The sequence below is a fragment of the Phallusia mammillata genome, chromosome 4 (assembly GCF_965637545.1).
Source record: "Phallusia mammillata chromosome 4, kaPhaMamm4.hap1.1, whole genome shotgun sequence".
Classification (NCBI taxonomy): Eukaryota; Metazoa; Chordata; class Ascidiacea; order Phlebobranchia; family Ascidiidae; genus Phallusia; species Phallusia mammillata.
Window position 1 is genome coordinate 3,901,669 of NC_137255.1, and position 23,445 is coordinate 3,925,113.

The following is a 23,445-nucleotide window of genomic DNA, read 5'->3' on the forward strand; positions in this document are numbered from 1 at the left end:
TTAAACAATCTATTTCCTACTATATTAATCAACGCATATTTTACTTGGTAGTTGATACAACTCATAACGTTGCTGGTACTAACGTACATATACTGTTGGATACAAACCACTCACTAGTCCAGGAAGTTCGAGAGCACAGCGCGCAAAATCGCCAACAAAACGTGTTCAGCCGTGACCAAATGTAACTTATACATAAATATCTTAATAAACTTTGGAAAACGGCTTGCTGGCAAATAGTTCATGCTTGTTTAGCACGTTTTCATAGCCCTTGCTTGCAACTTTAATCATTTCCTATTATAATACCTAATCGATAATGGTTCCCTGTACACATCATTTAACTACAGTTTAATCAAGACGAGGACATAAATTTGTATTTTTTGGCAAAAACCAATAAATAACTCAAGACACCTTTCGTTAGAATACACCTCAAATTGGAGTTTTTAGAATACACCTCAAATTTGACGAAACACATTACTACGTGATATAATAAGCCAGTTTGTACATCTGTCGTTTATTCTTAAAACTAATCCCGTTTTTGCATTGTTTATTATTTTTCAAGGCGCTAGATGCAGTTTATTAGAGCATATCTTTCACACATTAACTAGAGGTAAACAACACTAACCAGTACTTAGACGTCCTGGTTACTAGCACACCAAATAGCATTGTCACTACTACCTACCGCAAGAATACCTGCAGTGGACTTTACAGCAAATGGGACAGTTTTGTACCACACCACCACAAACGAATCTCGTTGACTGTATTCTTAAAAAAGGTATGTTACATTTTAAATTCGTACCTGGAGTTAGAACAGTAAAATCTATGCTGTGCTCCAATGGATATTTCATTTTCATTAACGGGTGCATCAAAGGGTCTCTCAACAGCTGCCATAGCAGCTGCTTTAAATCTTCACCCAAAGAAAAATGTAAAACAGTTTTAAACATATAGACAACACAAACACAACAAGTATGTAAAATTAAACAAAATACTGCAAGTAAATGTAAAACAAGCTAAATATGAAGTTAAGCTCACAGTACTCTTTTAAATATTTTGCGAAAAAAGAGTATTAACTTGAAACAACATACAATCAAAATAAAAACATCAAGTTTGTAAAATTAAACAAAATATTGCAAGTAAATGTTAAATAAGCTAAATATGATGCTAAAATCACAGTTTCTTTTACTAATTCGCAGTGAAGTAGTATTTCACTATAAAACTAATGATGAGCATAAGTATGTTTTCAATTACAACAATAATATTCCAGTACAAAGATTCAATAGCAACAAAATTTATGACAATAACAGGGCTCAAGAGATCATTGTGTACAATCATTGCATTAAAATTCATGATTGTTGCGAAAGAACATAATCTGTTCTTCCATAGAACTGGGAACATTCTTGTAAGTTTTATCACAAAAAACTAAAGATGTGTAAATAAAAATAGCAAGTAAACCCAACTAAATGCAACTAAATCAATGAAATGATTCTGTAAAGAAAAGTCATAATGTTTTAAAATCTATATTTTAAGACATGGTCCCTTAACCAAAAAAGTCACCATGCATATTTGAAGCACAAAAATGACAAATGGACAAAACTTAATTTTCTGTAAATTTACAATTTGACAAATTGAAGAAATATCATGAACTTTATTTGAAGAAACGCTAGTGAAAAAAGAAATACATGGCATCTCACATTGCAACAACAGTCGCCTCACGAACTGGCTTTTTCAGTTCAAAGTCAATTGTCCAAACATTCAAAACAGGATCATAAACTTCAATTGATTTTATGTCTTTTTCTCCATCGAACCTGAAAATAAATTTTAATGCTTTACTTAAAGTTCCATTCTACAAAACGATGCATGGGAATAAAACTGAATGATAATGGCACAATCAACTGTTTTTAGCATGTCGCAATCTTGACAAAAAATAGTTATAATCCTCTCTAGTCTTAAATGCATGTTGCAGTAAAATTGTAAGGCAATGCTCTATGCGACATTTTAAGTTGTGTTAAGATGATATTTTATTACAGGACAAAAGTACACTTTCAAACCAAAGTTGCATACAAATAAGGGTCCAAAAAGTATGCACATGCACTTATTGAGTTGAGTTTATTTCGTTCAGTGAAAAAATCGTTGTAACCAAATTGCACTAAAATATTTACCTTGCCGGAGAAAGCTGCGCAACGTTGAGACGTTAAAAAGCGTGACAAAGTAGAGGGGGCAGTTGGTGGAGATATGAGAAACGCACTGCAGCTACACCGTTATGATAAGCATTATGTGACGGGACTCACATCATATTATCTGTACTATTTCCAGTGTCAGTATTCTTACCCTCCAATAACGAAGATTTTGTTTTCAATCACACAAGCAGATGCATGGCAGCGTGCAACTGTAAGTGATGCCATATTCTGCCATTTGCCAAATCTTGGAATAAATCGTTCAACAGTGGATAGACATTCATTATTAACCCCTAATCCTCCTGTACAAAAGGTAATATGGAGAAGTAAAAACACAGTCAAGTTTACATACACACTACCAAACCTACAACTTAAGTATTACCTATTGCATATATATTTCCATTTGATACAACACATGTTAAATCCTGTCTTGCTTGACTTAAAGGTGCAATCTCATTCCAGTTTCCACTTCTCATATTGTATCGTTCACATGAAGACAGCACTTCATTTTCATCATAACCACCAATGCAATAAAGTAAATCTACAGACAAAACAAAATAGAGAACTAGAAGGGTGGCTTAGCACATATTGCCCTTGCACATACACTATGATCTATTTTAAAACATAAATATAATTCCTTCACTTATTTTATATTGGGTCCCATATTTGCCACCGTCTTTTAAAACGTTAGTTGTTTCTGCAGGCAGAAACTCATGGGTCCCCACACATGCAAAGTTGTAAATACTGCATTTCAAGAGATAACCATAAGAAACTTTGGTGTTGTAAAGTAAAACACTGTGATTGGTACTAGGATTAAATAGTCATGCTATGCAAAGTTCAAACTATACAAATCGACTCAATTCAAGCATTGTTTAAAGTTTGTCTAGTTTAAAACAAAGAAGTAAAACACAACAATCGATACCTATAAATGGCATAACATTTCCAACAATTGTGCACTGTTTAAAAACTCACCCATTTTAGGGGGCTAGCAGGGTGACTATTGGGGCTACAGGGTTTAACACAACAATCGTCATTTGTAAATGGCAAATTGTACAAGCTATCCAAATTTCAGCCAATTCCGACCCTGTTTAAAAAATTTATCCTTTTTAGGGGGCTAGTGGGGTAACTGATGGGGCTACAGGGTTTAACACAACAATCATCATTTGTAAATGGCAAATTGTACAAGCTATCCAAATTTCAGCCAAATCCAACCCTGTTTAAAAATTCACCCATTTTAGGGGGCTAGTGGGGTAAATGCTGGGGCTACAGGTTTTAACACAACAATCATCAATTGTAAATGGCAAATTATACAAGCTATCCAAATTTCAGCCAATTCCGACCCTGTTTAAATATTCACCCATTTTAGGGGGCTAGTGGGGTAACTGATGGGGTTCTTCACCCTAATGTTGAAAATATGAAACTGCAATGACCCAAACAACAATCCTGTAAAATTTTGTCCAAATTGGCCAATGTTTCAATTTCGACCACTAGGGGGCGTTTTAACCAACAACCGTAATAACTTATGACGTCACAAGATGACCCAAACAACAATCCTGTAAAATTTTGTCCAAATTGGCCAATGTTTCAATTTTGACCACTAGGGGGCGTTTTAACAAACAACCCTAATGACTTATGACGTCACAAGGCTGTGAACAACCCCCTTGACTGCTATCCGCAAACACGTTCACCAAGCAATCCTTAAACATAAGTACCATATGTAGTTGTCTTTATAACATCACACAAAACTAACGTTTGTGGTGCGCACAAACCACATTTTACATTTTGGGGGCTAGCGGGGTAAATACTGGGGTTATCATGACAAACGAAGCAGATGGCACATCTACACAACTATATCTACCATCTGTGAAAGTTTCATCCAAATCCATCAAACATTTCAGGGCAAAATGGGGTGGACAAACTTCAGGGAAGAAAAAAAAAAAGAAGAAAAAAAAAGAAAAAAAAAAAAAAGAAATCGAGTAAAATCAAGATGTGTCCCCTTCAAGGAAGGGGACCCATAATTACTAGGGTGACTTTACTATTTAACCATTGTACATACATTATTGCCCCCATCATTACTATCACATATACATTATACACGATCTTTACTTATGTTGTTTAATGTTCATCACAGTGATTCTGATGTCTAAATGACTTTCAAGACCTTATTCAAATAAAAACAATTACTTTAATACTACAATCAGCTCTAAGCAATTGTGCTCAAATTAGGATATTTCCAAACAAACTTTTGATTCGTAGGGTCTGTCTCATTAAAGCATACTTTTGAGGGGCTGACCAGGTATGCAATGGAACCTTAGTGTCAACATTGTACTTATCCAATTAAATTAGAAAACAATTAAAATAAAGGATATTTGAAACACTACTAATACTTAAGCAAAGTTTTTTAGTTATTTACCATTGCAAACAGCTGTTCCATGATCAGCTCGGGCGTGTAACATATTGCTTATTCCCACCCAAGTATTGTTGTGAAAGCCAAACTTTTCACAACTTGGAAGTATTCCATGATTACAATTCCAACCTCCAGTGACAATGATGTGACCTGAAGATGTAAAAACAGAAACAAAACCTTTCAAAAAAAGTTATGTTTGGAAAAACATCGGATAACTTTGAAAACTACAGTGTGAGTTTTTTAAGCTGTCTCTTTAGGTAGGTCTGTAATATAAAACAGAATCAATTATTTTTTTACCAGTGTAAAAATGCTTCTAGTTTTAGAAGACTTAAAAATATAATTTGGTATCTTAAAGATGCCCAAATGCTTTGGCTTTTGGCACCAGTGTTATGGGATAAAAAAAAATCCAGAATGGGGTTTATCAAACTTTATTGAAACAATCATGCAGTTTTGCAAACCACTACTGCATTGGTATTTTGTTTAAAACAATGGAAGTGGTCAATAGGAGATTAAACCTTGCAGCCTTTTGAGCACAACTTTGCAATAGTAGGGATGCTCTACGGGACATAAACCTGCAACAGACTTTTGTTTTACCAACTAACCTGCTACAAAACAGGATCCACCGTTTTCATGTGATTCAAGCAAATTTGGCAACATGTTCCATCTAATTTGTTGGTCCAAGTCTAACATTTCACAACTTTGGCCAGCTTCCAGATCCACCCCTCCACTCACATAAACCTTGGTCCTAACTTTTACAGAGGTGGACCCAATTCTTTTGGTGTTAAGTTTCTATCGCAAAACAATGGCAAACTAAAAAATACTTGTCAAGAAATGTGACTCTGCATATTTCTCACAATACTTACTGGCAAATGAGTAAGTTTCCTGGTATTGACATCGTAGATAACACAATCAGTTGGGGAGTTTCTTCCACCCACAAGCATGAATTTGCCTGTGTGAGAAATTGTAAGACATTAGTTTAGAATTACATACACCACCAAACTAAAAGAAACATTACCACCAGTGGAAGTTGGCTCATTGACTTTTACAACTGCATCAACAAGCAAACGCAGACATTCTCCATTGTTTCTTACCAAGTTCTATACAAATGTTACAACATAAATGGACACAGTAAATGTTAAGCATAGGTAATCAAACTCTTACTAATTTTATTTTCAGGCTACACTAGAAAATTCTAGCACATAATTTAGAAAAAACGATTCAGTGAGCTTGGTTTACATGTTTGCAAAATCTACTCGCAAATAAGTTGAATAAAAAACAAAAAGAAAATTTGGAATGCTTCCAAGCAAAGCAGCAAGCGGACCTGAAATGTGAAGTACAAGCCCTGAGGCTGGCCCTAACCAGATTCTCAGGCCTAAAATTTGTAAAAATTTTGGCACAACAGTTGTAAGGTTGGATTTAAGCCCAAGTCCATTATATTAGGACTTAACTTTAACTCAAAACACTTTTCATGCAAAACATGTTTTTTAGTGATTATTTAATTTGCATTTACCTCCTTGGACACTTTGGCAAGAAAGCCAGAGCTCATTGAAGTAAAATCAACTTGTGCGATAAGGTCCATAAACAATTTCTCCCGCTGATCAGGGTTATGATTAACCCAATTTAAAATCCCAGTAAATACAACTTCCTCACAAACCTAAAAAACAATGACATAAATTTGCCAATATTGAAAAGTGGATAATCATTTATGTGCAAAAACACAACTATCAAGACATACTTTGTGTCTAAACTTGATGACAGCAGACATATCATCAAGGTTAAGTTGCATAAAGTCATCTTGTTGAACAACTGCTTCAAGGCTTGCAGCAATTTCTTGGTTTGTTTTAACAAGCACTTCATCCAGATTGTGTCGCTGAGCATAAGCTCGAAGTTTCAAGCAATTGTCAGCAGATAAAAGTTTGAGCAGGGCTTTTTTGCAAATCTCTTCAAGAACTGTCAAAATTTAGGAATGTTAGTTTCGGCACCAAAAATATTGTTTTAATGAACTGTTTCATACCATCCAGTTCAGTGTATTGTGCATCATCCAATATGTCCGCCACATTATCTTCTGTTATTTTTATTCTACCAGAATAAACAAACTCGATAAGATTTGCCAGTCGCTGATATGGAATCTGTAGCATCTTCACAATGCCTTCATATTTCTCTTTCATCTGGAAAGCAGATACAAGCATTAGAATGTGATATACAAATGTACGTTATTAGAGCAAAGTGTTATTTACCTCAATAGTGAACATCTTCTTAAAGTACTTCGAAACAAGCATCAAAACATTTTTGTGAACCGGAAATTCTTTTCCTTCTGATTCTAACACCAAATCACAAGTGGATTCCTCTGAGTTTCGATCCCTATGTAAAAGCACAATTAGTTCATACATTTTTAAAACTCAATAAGTAAATCATGAACCAACAAACTCAAAACTTAAAAAAAGTTATAGAAAATGGCATTTGACCAATTTTTGACCAGCTAGGGCAGATTATTAAGTCAAGTTGTACTCCACATAAAACTTGGACTTTTAAAATTAAAAAGGTGAAGTAAAGATACTTGTTTTGAGAAATTAAAAAAAAAAAAACTAAGAACTTGACCTATGAAGGACATGATTTTTCTGGAGCTTAAAATCAAAAACATTTGCTTCACAGAAATACAGTTTAAAAGTGTAAACTTACTCAGCAATGAGTTTTCCCAACCAAGCATAGTGCTTTGTGGAATCACTGTTGGTTGTATCCATTGTTTTTGTTTAACACAAATTAAAACAAACAACCTAGGTGTATACACATGAAAGAATATGGCAGGTTATTAAATGGAATGCTTCCTATGTTTATAGTTTAACAAACACATGACTCTTAAATAAAACAATTTTTTACAATATACATCATTAAAAGGCGACACAAACGAAGAAAACACAGCATAAAATACAAAAAAGGAAAATTTTTGTAACATATACAGCACAGTAGTGTGAAACCATTATTAAAAAGGAAAAAAGACAATGCATTTTAAATTGCAACAACAGTGGCATTAAGCACTTTTTCTGTTTCAAAATCAACTGTCCAAACATCTGAAATAGGATCATAAACTTCAACTGATTTTACATCTTTTTCTTTACTACGCCTATAAAAAAATACATATTTTAAATGATTTATTAATAAGCATTGGCCTACACGGTTGAGGATTGTAAAGTTTTTAATATATGACATTTCACTACATTCATCATAATTGTTGATTACACATTTGATTGTAGTAAAAATGACTTTTGAAGGATAAAGTAGGGGAGCATAATCAGGTGTGTGGTACTAATTACAAATAGTGCTGGTTAATTAGTTAATTACAAAAGACAAAAAGTCTTTGGATGTTTTGATTGTTGGGTGTTTATGACACTTAGCTTGCAATAGTTTTAAGATGTTTCCATTTTTAAAACCTTTACACTGAAACAAACTTAGTTTAAATAGTAAATTCAGTAATTGTACGAAAAATGTTTACGCAATAGGTTTCTACAAAGAAGTCAATCAATTTTTTAGTATTATTTGTTTAATATTCTCACCCTCCAACAACAAAGATTTTGTTTCCAATAACACAAGCAGATGAAAGGTAGCGAGCATGTTGTAGTGATGCAACATTCTCCCATTTGCCAATTTCTGTATCAAATCGCTCAACGGTTGACAGGTATTGGTCATTGTCCCCATAACCACCTGTTACAACAGCAAAAAAACATTAGCTACAGTAAAAATACAAGCATTCTAATCCAAACATGCACAAAACAAACTTACAACTATTACCTATTGCATAGATGCTTCCATTCAATACAACACAGGCAAAGCCCTTTCTTGCTTGATTGAGAGGTGCAATCTCATTCCATACACCACTCCACACATTATATTGTTCACATAAAGATAATATTTTTCTGCCTTCTTGACCTCCGATACAATAAAGTGAATCTAAAACTATACAAATGTAGGATCTTATTAAAGTTAAGTACATGAAGAAATTGTAAAGTTGTACATAAACAGAATGTATGTTCGAGGTATAATTTGTAGTAATTTGGCACACAGTGTGGAAAAAAAAGTAAGAATGTATACATGCTTCATGCGACAACAAAACTTTTTGAACGAAATAAAATTTAATATTGATCCTTTTTTTGTTTTCTTACTATTGCAAGCAGCAGTTCCATGTTGATATCTTGAATGCAACATATTGTTTATTCTAGTCCACCTGTTGTTGTGGATATCAAACTTTTCACAACTTGACTGTGTTTTAGCATCCAAGTCCCAACCACCAGTAACATAAATGTGATCTGCAGATAAAGTGACAAAATAAAATCATCAAAAACTAATTTGTTTATACTGGCCCATATTGCACAAACAAACAACATGATAATAAACATTTATAGATGTAATTCTTGCCACTGTCAGTAAACAAAAGGAAGGATGCTGTGCAAAAAATAATTTAATTTAATTCAAATAATTTAATGCAAAAAAAATATTTTTTTAATTTAAAAACTTACCTGCTAGAAAACCAGATCCACACCATGAGCGATGTTCCAACATATCTTCCAACACATTCCATTTTGTTGGTTCATCCAAGTCCAACATTTCACAACATTGGCCACCCTCAACAACCCAACATCCAGTTACATAAACTTTACTTCCAACTTTTACAGCGGTGACCCCGACTCTATCTTTGTTTAGTTTCTGTTAAAAAGTGTGTCAAAGGTATATCAAAAAGCTTAAGTTTGTTATGTTTATTTTAATTAAAAAAATATGTATATCATTAGCAAGCTGCACACTGTTACAACCTAAGGTCTTATCAACGCTGCTGGTGGAAACTGTATTGGCTTGTATAGCTATCTAACAGCACTGCGGTTAGGCTGAAAAACTGTGCCACACCAATTCTGTCCAATGTCACAATTTGGCATTAGATGGCTACACTGGCCAACACAGTGAATGTCTTATCAACAGCTGCACTGTAGAGACCTTATTGGTTGAAACAGTGTGCACTGTACACAGCTTGCTTATTATTTATTGACCTGATCCCTTTTATATTTATATCATTTTTCTTTCAACCACACAAACTTACTGGCAGATGAGTCAAGTGTTTGGTGTTGACATCATAAACCACACAATCACGAGGCGAATCCTGGCCACCAACAATCAGAATTTTACCTGAACAAGGAAATGTAATAATAAAAGTGAAAATTAGACAACAAACTACCAGACGTCTTTCTGCATGTTGCTAATCTATATGAACTACTGTATTGGCTAACATACACATTTGTTAATTTGGTCTATTTTAGTAGGGTAAAGGGCAACAGAAAAATAATCGTATAAAAAAATCAAATTTGTGCTTGTCCTAATGTGGACATTCTTACACAATTTGGCCAACTTTCAGGGGTTAAGCATAAATTACTAACTGTATATATATAGGACTAATGTAGGATAGGACATCTCGTGAAAGTAAAGTGTGAAACAATATTATTTTTGTTCTTTGAAAATGCCAAGGTAACAAAAAACGTACCAGAATAGGTATGTTGGTTGACATATTGATTTGTTTCATTTAGCAACTTCATGCATGCGGCACTTTTCCTTACCAAACTCTAAAAAAGGTCCAAAATAATTTAAACTAGTAAAAAGTATAACTTGATTTGTACAATGACAACAGTATTAATATTTTCATGCATAGTTAAGATTGCCTAGTTAGGTTTCACCTCTTTGGAAACTTTGGTAAGAAATTTAGAGCTCATTGAAGAAAGATCAAGTTGTGAAAAAAGAACCTCAAACAATTCCTCACGTTGACGAGGGTTATGTTTAACCCAATGAACAATCCCAGTAAAGGCAGCTTCTTTACATGTCTAAAACCATAAACAAGAATTGTAAAAGTTTAAATATAATATGTGGCTAGGTACAAAATAGGTGACACACTTTGTTTCTCAGTTCAAAAACAGCAGACATATCATCAACATCAAGTTGCACAAAATCTTTTTGCTGAACAATGGTGGCAAAGTTAGTCTTAATCTCTTGGTTAGCTTTGTTCAACACTTCATCCAGATTGTATCGCTTAGCACAAGCACGGAGTTTCAAGCAGTTGTCAGTAGATACAAGTTTAAGCAGAGCTGTTTCACAAATTTCTTTAAGTGCTGTAAAAAATATTTTATATGTGTCAGAGTAAAGAAGGGATAGTTTTAATCTGCACTGCTTTGGACAAGCTAGTTTCAAATATATTCACTTATATTTGAGTGATAATCTTGTTTTCGGCATTATGGTCAATACCTTTATTAGTACAATTGAAATTGTATGTTGCAAAAAAAGTGATTTATTTGATTAATAAATATTTGTGACTTGTACATGACAAACACTATTAGGCACCACTTTGATCAAATATTTGCTCAGTAACTATAATTAAACACGTACTACACACAATAATGGCTAACAACAGCACTGATTTGTAAGCATTTCCATGCATTGAAACAAAAAAATTAAAGGGTAGGGTGTTGTTTCAGATTTATTATGCCAAGGGTCAGCAACATATTGTCAAAATATTAATGGCTTTGCAAGTCAGCATTCAGTCAGAATGTCTTAAACTTATTCTGTGTAGAATGGACTTGTTAAGACTACCACATCACTCCAAACTGCACATAAAAAGTTAAAATCATATCTAAAAATGACCTATAAACTCAAAATTGTTTTATGTGCAATGAAAAATTACCAATTGCCAACTAAAAATGCATGCAAGGGGTGCACTAATTTGTACAATTGCAATTAACTGTATTATTATTACCTGATATTAACCACACAACAAATTAAAAAGCATGATTATATTTGGCCAAAGATAGGTTTGTTATGCCCAAAACCTTCCAGTTCAATGAATTCTGCATCATCCAATATTTTTGTCACATTTTTCTCCGTAATTTTTATTCTTTCAGTATAAATGAACTCAACAAGATTTGCAAGTCGCTGATGTGGAATCTGTAGCATCTTAACAATTCCCTTATGTTTCTCTTTTGTCTGTAAAGCAGGTGCAGAGCATATGTAGCACAAAATGTCTATTAGTGAAGGCGATTTACCTCAATAGTAAACATCTTTTTGAAACAGTTGGAAACAAGCATCATAATGTTTTTGTGAACAGGAAACTTTTTCCCTTCCGATTCTAGCACTAAATCACAAGTAGAATGCTTTGAGCTTCGATCACTGTAAAACATAACATAATCACAAAGCATTCATCATGTATATGTGAAAAATATACACATATTAAAAAGCACATGTCTTAAAGCTTTAAACTATGTATCTCCTTAAGGTTGCCTTTTTAGTTTAGAAAGATGAAAATAGAAATAGCTTTCCAATGCATCGCAGTTCGAATGCAAAAATTGCTTTTAGTATTTGCCATTAACAAAGCTGTATTCGTGAGTGTATCACATGTTTAGCGTTTTGGGACCCCATTAATCATCTTTCTTAAGGGTCTAATTTGTCACTGCATTTGCAATGTAGGTAAATATCAATATAATCTGGCAAACATCACCTCCCAACCAATTACATGAAGCAATACAGTTAACTGTAGACATACAAACCTTAATGACACACAGAAATGCACATAAACTTACTCCGCAATAAGTTTCCCTAACCAAGCATAGTGACTTATAACATCATTGTCAGCTTTTGCCATTGTGTTTGTTTAAAACAGCCTACCTACTTTTTACTTTTTTAAATGAAATAAAAAATGAGGACTTTTAACCATAGCAATCCTGAAATACAAACAAACTTAAAAAACTTACATTGCCTGAAGTGTGAACAAACTTTTATGTTTCAAAATATTTTATGACAATTTTAAATGTCAAACAGATACATAATCACTGAATTGGAAAAATTTTGAGCAAAAAGCCCTGTTCAAATTTGTTCAAGCTAAAATGCCATGTTAGCTACTACTGTGGTACACATTTCTCCAACCAACTAATTGGTTCTGCCTTGCATCTGCAATTTAGGCAAGTTTTACATTACTGAAGACACAAAAAATTGTGACACTTATACTAGAGATGTACCGAATATCCTGCTTGCCAAATTCTTTAAGCTGAATCTGTCGATTTTACCAAGATTCGGTATTAGTCAAATACTTTGTTGCAATCCGGTCAAGACTGAATATTTTACAAACACAGATTTAAAGCATAAAACAGGATATTTTTGTTTAATAAGGTACCACCTGATCTGTTGAACAACACAATATTTACACTATCACTTTCTAACTCCAGACAAAAAGTTAGTATTGGGCCGAGTGCAATGACAAAGTCCACAGAACTAAAACGACAATGAAACACAACTATTGTGCACTCTTTGCCTGGTAGATAAACTTATGTTTTCATGTCAAACAGGTAGTGCGAGACTTTACATGAGGTCATAAACATTTTAAAACTATTGATCATTTCGTTTGGGCTCAACCAAAATTAAGCCGATTCAGTGCACCTCTACTGTTCAACCACCTGTTACTGATTTACTTTAAGCTGTTTATATCTCTTGGACATTACAAAAACACTTCATTGGTGACTGCTCAGTAAGAGTTGACGCAATGAGTTTGTTTACAGTTTGTACATGAATTATTAAAAAAAATCCACACAGATCCGTTTAACAAACTTAACAAGTATATTTTGTCGAAAGTGCAACACTGCAAAGAGTACATTAGTGCAAAACTTTCTTCCGCAGTACTTTACAGTTAGACGTTTAATCTTTAACAAAATGTATTTGTAAAACTCAGCTTGGTAAACAACGTTATTAACCAAAAATCCCCTTAGTAGAGACAAAAGTTTTGCTATAAAAATCAAAGCATTTCGTATTCCTTTTCTCGAATTTTTCTCTGAAAAGTATTCAATTGCTGGACTTCTTATTCTGCCAAATTTAGCCATGCTTCTTATTAAAATATCTGCAAGAACAATACAATCACCACTTGCTAAATTACCGAATCGTTTTTATTGCTATGCAGCGATGCAGGGGAAATCAGTTCAATGCAGTAACACAGATTGCAGAATAAATGCTCGGCCTAACTAATTACTTACATACAAATATAAATTAATGTCAGTAATTCAATACTGTTTAACAACGCTAAACGCGTGGCATCCAACTTTAAACGGCCCAGTTTAGCACAAAAATAATAAAACCCAATATTCATACGTTACACTACAGTCGTTAAGAAAGGATAACTACGTCAACGACTGTCGACCTTTTTGAAACGTTAAAAAGAAAAAAAAGGCTTAAAATGTAAACCTTGAATAAGCAAAGAAGCCTACGCATCTGCAACTTGAAGGATAGGCTATATCTTTCATAATACAAAATCGCATCACAAGATAACAATGACAACAAAATAACCAAAGGTGAAGTACCAAACTAGCTGTAAGTGCTGATTGTCTTTGAAGTTAAAAGTACTTAAAGAGAAGTTTTACATAGACAGTGAAAAAAATCGATGTAAAAGAAGTCAAATCCCTATGATACATTATAAACAACCGTCAAAAGTATTTAGATGGCAACAACTGTAGCTTCACAGAGTGCACTCTTAATTTCAAAAGCATTTGTCCATGTATTAGAAGTAGGATCATAAACTTCCACTGATTTCAGCTTTCCTTTTTTACTGTTTCTGGAATATACACAAATACATAAGGATGACTTACAGCCAACAATATAAACAAGAAAAGACAAATAAACATATAATTTGCTGTGCATGCTCAAACTGCCAAGTCAAAGTGCCTCATTACATGACAGGTTCTTACAGTTTGTTATTTTTTCTCTATGGGCCACATTTGCAGCCAAAGCAAAAAGGCCATTATTTTTCGCCATCCTGGATAGCCACCTAATAAATCAAAAGCATTTTAGGTGTTGAAGTTATTACAAGCGTAGCACTTGAAATCCTAGTAGTACAAGGGGTTTTTATGTCTCACCATATTTACTTATTGGCCAACCTGAACATTGTATAAATGTCTTGCAGACAAAAACAACAACAACAATGTACATGCATTGTTAACGCTTTACCATCAAACAAACTGGAATGTATAAAAGTTCGTACCCGCCAATAGCAAAAATTTTGTTTCCAACCACACAAGCACAGAAAAAATGTCGCTCATGTTGAAGTTTTGCAACCATTTTCCATTTGTTTTCTTGGGGGTTGTACTTTTCAACAGTTGACAGATAGCAATTGATCCCCAAACCTCCTACCATAACAAAATTACATTAAAAACAGCAAATAAAGATCACCATAGCAGTGGGTAAAATATGATCCTAGAGTAATAAAATATTCCCCAGCTCAATAACTCAAATACTGAGTGGCATTGCTCAAAACCATGGGTTCTCGATGGGTTGAACTAAATTAAAGTCACCAACTGCCAAAGTCTAAAAAAATCAATGATTCAACAGACTTCCATTAAAACAGCTTAATGGCAAAATGTCCATTATGAGGTATATCATTAAGGGTTTGCTTAAAAGCCTAAAATGTCAATATGATGTAGTACATAGTTCAGTGGAATCTGACTGAGTGGTAAACAGCTAGTGGTTAAAACACTTAAATATGTCAAACTTATGAAAATTTGATGTAATTCTTTACCTATTGCATATATTTCTTCATTTAAAACAACACATGCCAAACCCTCTCTTGCTTGATTGAGAGGTGCAATCTCACTCCAAACATCATTTCTGACATCATAACGTTCACATGAACTTAATCGATTTCTGCCATCAGAACCGCCAATGCAATACAGTGAATCTGAAACAACACATTGATGATGTTAAAAAAAGTTTAGTCTCGTATAAACCTGAGTTATGGATAAACCAGAGTTATTTAGAAATGGTTGAAAAATTTAGGGAGATGAAGCTTTAAAAGCTTTACAGTAAAACAGATATACCAACAACCAACAATTTTACATGCTTTCAGTCCCTGAAATATTTTTTTTTCATAATTATTATCTAAAGAGTTTGTTCAAAGCATTAATGAGGAAATGGTTGACTAGCATTATTGAGAAACAGTTGTAGGCACATCAGCCCTTTACCAGACAACTTGACAAATTCTGTAACATCAAACTATGAGGGTCCACCACTTCTACTTTTTTATGATAGGACCCCGTGATTACTTACCATTGCAAACAACAGATCCATGTCTTGATCTTCGATGCAACATGCTCTTCATTATTATCCACTTGTTGTTAAAAATGTCAAATTTTTCACAACTGGCTGGATCTTCAGTAAAATTTCCCCCAGTGACATAAATGTAACCTATTATAAATCTTGTTTTACAAACTTGCCATTAGCCAAGCCATTTACTGCAACATTGAAAAAAACTACAGTTTAGCTAATGGTCAAAAGTTTAAAATGTTGCAGATTTTCCTTCAAGTATTTAGATGATAGGAGGTGTAAACTGTATTCTAACAAAGTTAGAAAAAATAAACCAGAAGGGTGGCTTTGGACATATTTCAATTGCACATACACTACGAATTATTTATAACATTTATATTATTACAATATTTCGTTATCATAGGCCCTATATAATTAATGGTTAATGTGGGTAAACAATGGGGCTACAAGGTAAAACAGAACCAAAAACACTTTAAATTTGTGTACTCTCTAAACTGTCCAAGGTTTATCCTATTTTACAATTGTTTAAAATTTTGACCACTAGAGGTGTTTTAAGCAGCAATCATTATTTTTGATGAGGGTGTTAACAACTGCTATGTGCAAAAATGACCTCCAATTATTGCAAGATCACAAACGGGTGACATAGTCCCTGTTGGTTGCCTTTTTAACACTATTACACAACAGAATCTTTTCGTTTGTGGTGCCCAGCAGCCTACAAAATGCATAATAACATTTTTCACCTTGGGGAATAATAGGATAACCGTTAGGGCTAAAAAGCCAAGTGAAGCAGATGGGAAGAAGACCCATAAAAAAAGGGGGTTGCTTAAATTATCGAAACAGGATTAATATACGATAAATGTTATAAAACATAAAATAAAGTTGAATTTGTAGCTGTTTTTCATGACATATGTGAGAAAAAAAGAAGGCTAAAGTATTTGTCAACAATGTGTTTTGTCAGCTTATGTGCTATAACACTTTGTGGTTCTGTGTCACCAGTGTAGAGTTTTGTACCATTCCTTACAGTTTTATGCACATAAAACATAGTATAAATGACACATTAAGGTAAGGTATGAAAGAGATGAATTTACAAAGTGCAGCCATCCACAGTTTCATACTTAAAGTCAAGAAATTTTTCTTAATGACAAAAAGTTCTAAAACTATTACCTTCAATATACCCTAAACCACAATTCAAGCGACTATTTAAAAGTTTTGGTATTTCAATCCATCCAGTTTTCTCCTTTAAATCAATCAATGAACAACTCTTGCTGTCACTACCCTCATACCCTCCTATTAAATAAACTTTATTTCCAACTTTCACTGAAGTGGCATGAACAGTACCAGTACTGGAACTCTGTAAAGGTGATACAAATAAATACCTTTTAACCTTTTACATAAGTTTAAAGATAAATTACATTGAGTACTTCATACACACAAGAAAATGTGGATGGACTGAACTTACTGGCAGAATGACCTGCTGTTTAGTAATGACATCATAAATGACACATTCTCCTAAAGATTGCTCACCATTCATGAGAAGAAACTTTCTGTCTGTATTGAGAAGAAAAGTTTTTTTCAACAATAAAAAAAGAGTTCAGGACTAAAGGTGGTACCTGTAACATGCGAAGTTGGCTTCTTTAATTTTACTACTAAAGCATCCACAAGCTTGTTGGAACATTTTGCATGTTTTCTCACTAAGTTCTGAAATGAAATAACACTTAAAAGTATAAACAGAGGTTACATGTAGGGATGTGCCAAAACTACAAGCGGTCCGTTTGGTCAAGCACCAAGCATCTCAAGTTAAAGATCGGTGCTCAGCTAAACACGCTAGGTGCATTATGACATCACAAACATTCCTAATTTCACGCTAGTTTTGTAGCTTTCCTAGGTCCCTCACAGGATCAGCGGTGTGGTAAGCAGTACATATCCCAGAATTACGTCTTATTCCAACATCTGACGCATTTAATAAAACAGTCATTTTTGTTTTAGGATGCCCTTTCGAACACTAGTTTACAGGGCATGGATATGCAAATTTAATGCATTTTCTTAATCAAATAAATGAAAAAAACACATTAAAAGTCTTAATATTGACAAAAAGTTGTATGGTTCTTTACCTTATCTGCAACTTCATGAGCACTTCTGTTTTTTAAATAGTATACATTATTGTTATTGTTAGTTAAAACTATTTAGTAATTTAAGTTAAGTCTGTACTTATACAAACATTTATTGATTTTTATGCATTTTCTAAGGTCTAGCACAGTGGTCTTCAACCTGCAGGCCGCAAAAAAAAACTTTTTCTGGGGTTGCTATAAATTTAATTTATTGGCGTTTAAATTTACTACCAAGAAATGATATATTTTTGTTCTAGTTGGCAACTTTTGCTCATGTTTTACGGTACAGTTTGGTACCTCATGTCACAATCTAATCATTACAACACAAGTTGTCCAACTCATTGTTATGCAATAGAGCTCCATTATGCGGACAAAATTACAAAAGAATAGTTTCAGTTTTGGCATTACTTCATTTCCCCCCTATCGGAAAAATGGGGTCGCATGTAAATGCTGATTTAATTTTCTTTTATATTGGGGTTGCTTTTAAAAAATGTTGAAGACCATTGGTCTAGCAGTTAAAACTGTACTCAAGTAAAATCAATATCTGAACAGACATCTATACATTGCTAAAGATTCTAAATCAAACAGTTTCAATTGGTATTTTTTCATGCCTTGTATGCTTAAGAATACAGGGAACAGAAATCGTCTGTAAATAACAAAAACACTAACTAATTCCCAACAAAAATTAGGGTAAAAAGATGTTACCTCTGTGGAAACTTGGGCCACAAAATCAGAACTCATTGCAGTTATATCAAGTTGTAAGAAAAGATTTACAAACAAATCCTCGCGTTGAAGAGGGTTGTGATTAACCCATTGTATAATTCCAGTAAAAGCTGCTTCCTCAGATGTCTAAAACATAAACAATGACAACAAAACTGTGATACAAATACACTTACTTAGTTTTTTATTGTAAGCCACAGCTTATAAGGTTATTATTCTACAGTTGAGTGGCTGAGAAAATTGAGGTGAGATTAAATTTTCAATATAATTCTAATATTTTTTGACAACCTGCAATTTGATACAGTTTTTGTTTTTGACATGTAGATGTTACTTACAATAATTTCCTAGCATCGCAACATGTGGCTTACATTGTTTATTCAACACCTTAACATGTTGCTTACAATCAAGCAAGGTTGATAATGGGGAGCAATTTACGGTAAACCCTAAGTTTTAGCAGTGAACTATAAAAGATACAAAAAAAAAAGAATCATGATGACACACTTTGTTTCTCAGCTTGATAACTGCAGACATGTCATCAACACCAAGTTGCACAAAATCCTTTTGTCGAACAACTGCAGCGAAGCTTGTGGTAATTTCTTGGTTTGTTTTATCAAACACTTCATCCAGATTGTATCTCTGAGCATAGGCTCGAAGTTTCAAGCAATTGTCAGCAGATACAAGTTTGAGCAGAGTTGTTTTACAAATCTCTTTGAGTGCTATAAAAAACAACATGCTTATTTAGTAACTGACTGCCATGAAGAGTTTATGTAGATTAATGAATTATACAGCAGGGTTGCAGAGTCAGAGGTATTACAAGCAGTTGGGCGCAATAATAAAAACAAGTAGCCTAAGTCCATTTTTTTAACCAGTTTCTAGAGTTCCTAAAAATGCTGTTCTACAAACTTAGAAGAGCTCTACAAACTTGACACTAATTTTAAGTTTACCCCTTTTTATAAATTACTTTCAAACTTTGACAAAAAGTTACAATTTTTGACAAAGTTTGGAACAATGGTATGTTCCTTGGCCTAATAAACAGGCATAGGTGCGAGAATCAGATCAACGTTAGTCATGCGTTTGGTTATAAGCTTTGTGGAAATTATTCTTACAGGAACCAATAAGTAACATACACTACTGCTTTCAATTGTGGTTATTGTTTTACAACCCAAGACATATTCACATTCATTACAATCATGATAATTGCAACATCTTCAAGAAGCATCGGAATTTGAACATTAAAGGGTGGTAACAAATAAAACGAAGGTGTTAGCGCTCGCTTACGAGAGAAGGGAGAATGCCGCTGCCCCGGGTTATACGTTAACAACCACATGATAAAAAAGTTTAGCGTTTGTGAACTTAATTTTAAGCTTTGCTCCAACTGCCTTTAACGCAAAAACAACGACTGTCTAGTTTCAACCGAAAAAAACAGCGCTTATTGTTACGTCACAAAGGTTGGTACTTAAAAATTAACGTGTTAGCTTGTCAAAAGTTTCTGGCAGTTTAGAAAATAGTTTGAAGTACACTTAACTTTGAAGTTAATAATGCGTCACATACAACTCACTGGGTTAAATTGGTGACACCTTGTAAACGAAACAAGTGAATTTATAACGCATAAAATGATTTTTGTAAAAGCTAGGCCAGAAGTGTGTGGGCTCTGTTGCATGAAAACAAAGCATTTTTGTAATAGTTATTACAGAGAAAATAAATGTTTAACACTATAGTAATTTGCGATGTAAGGTGATGTCTGACCTAAATCTTTATCTTTATGGTTCCGCCTCCCCATAATTTGGGTCCCATTTTTTGTAATATTACCACGTTACCGCGCACAAACATGCATTGAATTGCAACACTAGCAGAAGTGCCTGGCAGTGGAACTTTGGTGTGTAAACTTATATACTGCAAGCTCTAGCGTAGTCTCATCATATGTAGCGACAAGAAATGAATTTGGTATTTAATGACGTCATATATATGGTATACCCCGAAAAAATTTAAAGTCGGCGCCTATGTAAACAGGTACTACACACCAGTATGGTTAATAGCAGATTTTAAGCTTTTTTATGCATTGGATTAAATCATGCATTAAACCAGACTATCCAATAGTAGGCACATGTAAGATTAAATACGCAATAAAGCAGAATTTGCACTTTAAAATTGATTAAGATTACCAGAGTTCTGTATTTGTACCACAAAGTAACAGCAGGATTAGTACACATGTAACTAAAATGATAATTAATACACATAAAACCTTCTAGTTCAGTGTATTCTGCATCATCCAAGATGTCCAGTACATTTTTCTCAGTAATTTTAATTCTACCAGAATAAATAAACTCAATAAGATTTGAAAGTCGCTGATGTGGAATCTGTAGCATCTTAACAATGCCTTCATATTTCTCTTTCATCTGCAAAGCAGCAGCACATTTTGACGACAACAAAATTGATTAATAATGTGGTCATTAGTTACCTCAATAGTAAACATCTTCTTGAAGTACTTGGAAACAAGCATCATAATGTTTTTGTGAACAGGAAACTTTTTTCCTTCTGATTCTAACACCAAATCACAAGTAGAATCCTTCGAATTTCGATCCCTGTATTAAAACGTAATTCAATTTGAAGGTAAACATATAGAATAGACACAAAAAGTGAACATAAACAAAAAAAAACTTTTGTAGATCGTGGGCCACTTTGAAGTAACCCTTGGATGTGTGTCCCCCTGAAGTAAACCCCTCAGGGTGTTAAAACCATTTGACAACTGCATGTTATTATTGTAAGAATAATAAACTTTACAGGCATGGCTATTCTATGACAACTTTAGTCAGGCATTGCTATTCTAAGATAAACACAAGTTTAAAAACACATAGGAATGCACATATACTTACTCAGCAATGAGTTTTCCCAGCCAAGCATAGTGCTTTGTATTATCACTTTGAGTTGTATCCATTGTGGGTATTTCACACAACTGCTTACCTACTATTTACTCTAAATAGAAACAGAAAAAAACACAAAAATAATAGAAGTATTTAAGCGCCCTAGGAAGCCCAGCCTTCTTGCAAATAAATAGTAATGCACCGAAGTTTTGGGCCAAAAGATTTCCGATCAAAAACTACCAATTATTAATGTTTCAGATTCTGCCCGAAGTTTTTGCGGATTTATGCTGACTTTTTTTGTAAAAATTGATGTGCAAATTTTTTGTGCTTTCAGATTTCTTTTTATCTTGGATGATTTGTGAATCCCAAAATGCTCTTAATTTTAGGCAATTATTTGTCGAACATTTTTTTATGCAACTTCCCTAGCCGGCAATCTCTTAAATGTCATAACTACCTCCCAAAAATAGTGATGAAATGTACTTTTAAAGACTCGGTTTTACCACAAATGTATTTCTGATTCAGTAATAACAAATTTGGTGCATCAATCTAAAAATGCAATACAGGTGACATTCGTTTATCACTGGCAACAGTTTAATTTTTCAAAAGGTTTGCAACATTATTCAGCTGTATCATTGCACCATTTTTATATAAAGCCTGGTAAACTAGGGTGAGGACTTCTCTTTGAACGACTATAGATATTCGAAAAATAATTTTTACATGTTGTGATGAAAACCTTAAAAAAATACACAATTAACACTTAATTTTGCTAAATTTTATCGTGCTATGGATTCAAGTGAACCTTATCCTAAGGTCTTCTTATATACTGTACATATATGGCAGCTAATTTAGCTACTCTTAAATCGTAGAGGTTTCACAAAAATATTATAATATTTTGTATACATTAGCAATCATATATTTTTACCTCACACTGCGAAAACCAACTAATATAGACAGAGAAAAATTGAAAATAGTACATTTGTGAAATTTAAAACACCCCATCTGGTAGTATGCAATCATATTTAAATGTTTGACCTCTAACAAAATGTTTTAGCAAAAATAAAAGTCGGCAAACAACAACCTTGTTGCTGCACGTAGTTGGAAATCCCCTTAAGCAAACAAAAGGTTTCTCCATAGAAATCATGATATTTCAAGTGTTACAAGTTTTATTGGTGCCTTTTTACAATAATAAGCCTATTTACATGATCGGGTTAGCGATGCGCGTTAGAGACGGGGTTGTGACAATTTAGTGACAGGCTGCCACCTATCGCCTGTCAATGACAGGGTGTCAGGTACACACTGACACCCTGTCACAGATTTACTGACACCCTGTCACAGATTTATTGACACCCTGTCACTGATTGAATGACGCCCTGTCACAGATTTACTGACACCCTGTCACAGATTTACTGACACCCTGTCACAGATTTATTGACACCCTGTCACTGATTTTGACACCCTGTCACAGATTCACTGACGCCCTGTCATTGATTTTGACACCCTGTCACTGATTCACTGGCGTCCTGTCAATGATTAAATGACGCCTTGTCACTGATTTATAATTTTCGAAAAAACAGTCTTTTTGCTTTGTCGTCTGAAAGAGCCAGGTTGCAGAGAGAGGTTTGAAATAAAGATTAAAGGCAGATTTTAAGCATTGTTGCCAGAACTAACATCTGAGTTCTCTAAACGCATGAATGCGACCACAGAGGAAACTTTGGGAATAGCTATAGAACCAGAAAGCACCCTGGAAAACACAAGAGATCATGAATACATATGATAGAAACTTCTTATATGAAGAAGCTTGTTCTTCAGTTTGAATACTAGGTTTTCTTCATACCAGTTTCTGTGGATGACCCAGCACAACCTAACAGTTTGAATACTGGGTGAAAAATTTGGACCAACATCAAGAACTTCATCACCACCAGCAGAGTTTGGAGAAAAGCTCTGTAGAGTATGAAGGTGAAACATGGTATCAGGCTCCACCTGATCTTTCTGATCAAAGCACTGTATAATACGGCCAGAAATGTGTGACAACCCACAGAAGTGCACTTTGGTTGCAGTATGTCAAGAGTGTATGCTGT

At 33.9% G+C, this 23,445-nt stretch overlaps 3 protein-coding genes across 3 annotated transcripts; all 3 read right to left on the reverse strand.

The window, feature by feature from the left end:
- Positions 1-743: 743 nt before the first annotated feature.
- LOC145223317 (kelch-like protein 12) lies at positions 744-7,322 on the reverse strand. The gene is made up of 12 exons (XM_080089733.1): positions 7,258-7,322; positions 6,816-6,939; positions 6,593-6,746; positions 6,314-6,528; positions 6,089-6,232; positions 5,594-5,675; positions 5,442-5,527; positions 5,181-5,367; positions 4,585-4,728; positions 2,554-2,712; positions 2,326-2,473; positions 744-1,802 (listed from the first exon to the last, which is right to left on the reverse strand). The coding sequence occupies exons 1-12, from the start codon at positions 7,317-7,319 to the stop codon at positions 1,685-1,687; spliced, it is 1,623 nt and encodes a 540-aa protein (XP_079945859.1). The 5' UTR covers positions 7,320-7,322; the 3' UTR covers positions 744-1,684.
- A 31-nt stretch (positions 7,323-7,353) lies between these two features.
- On the reverse strand, positions 7,354-21,504 carry LOC145222515 (uncharacterized). Its single transcript, XM_080088649.1, has 22 exons — positions 21,380-21,504; positions 20,965-21,088; positions 20,749-20,902; positions 19,008-19,222; positions 18,492-18,635; positions 17,289-17,376; positions 17,138-17,226; positions 16,843-17,029; positions 15,682-15,819; positions 15,155-15,313; positions 14,621-14,765; positions 14,089-14,194; positions 11,288-11,297; positions 10,504-10,718; positions 10,290-10,433; positions 10,100-10,178; positions 9,662-9,747; positions 9,090-9,276; positions 8,736-8,879; positions 8,365-8,529; positions 8,130-8,277; positions 7,354-7,699 (listed from the first exon to the last, which is right to left on the reverse strand). Exons 1-22 carry the CDS (start codon positions 21,439-21,441, stop codon positions 7,585-7,587), a joined length of 2,904 nt encoding a protein of 967 aa, XP_079944775.1. The 5' UTR covers positions 21,442-21,504; the 3' UTR covers positions 7,354-7,584.
- Positions 10,669-12,305, reverse strand: LOC145223337 (kelch-like protein 12). Its single transcript, XM_080089762.1, has 4 exons — positions 12,180-12,305; positions 11,646-11,769; positions 11,360-11,586; positions 10,669-10,718 (listed from the first exon to the last, which is right to left on the reverse strand). Exons 1-3 carry the CDS (start codon positions 12,239-12,241, stop codon positions 11,395-11,397), a joined length of 378 nt encoding a protein of 125 aa, XP_079945888.1. The 5' UTR covers positions 12,242-12,305; the 3' UTR covers positions 10,669-10,718; positions 11,360-11,394.
- Positions 21,505-23,445: the final 1,941 nt, after the last annotated feature.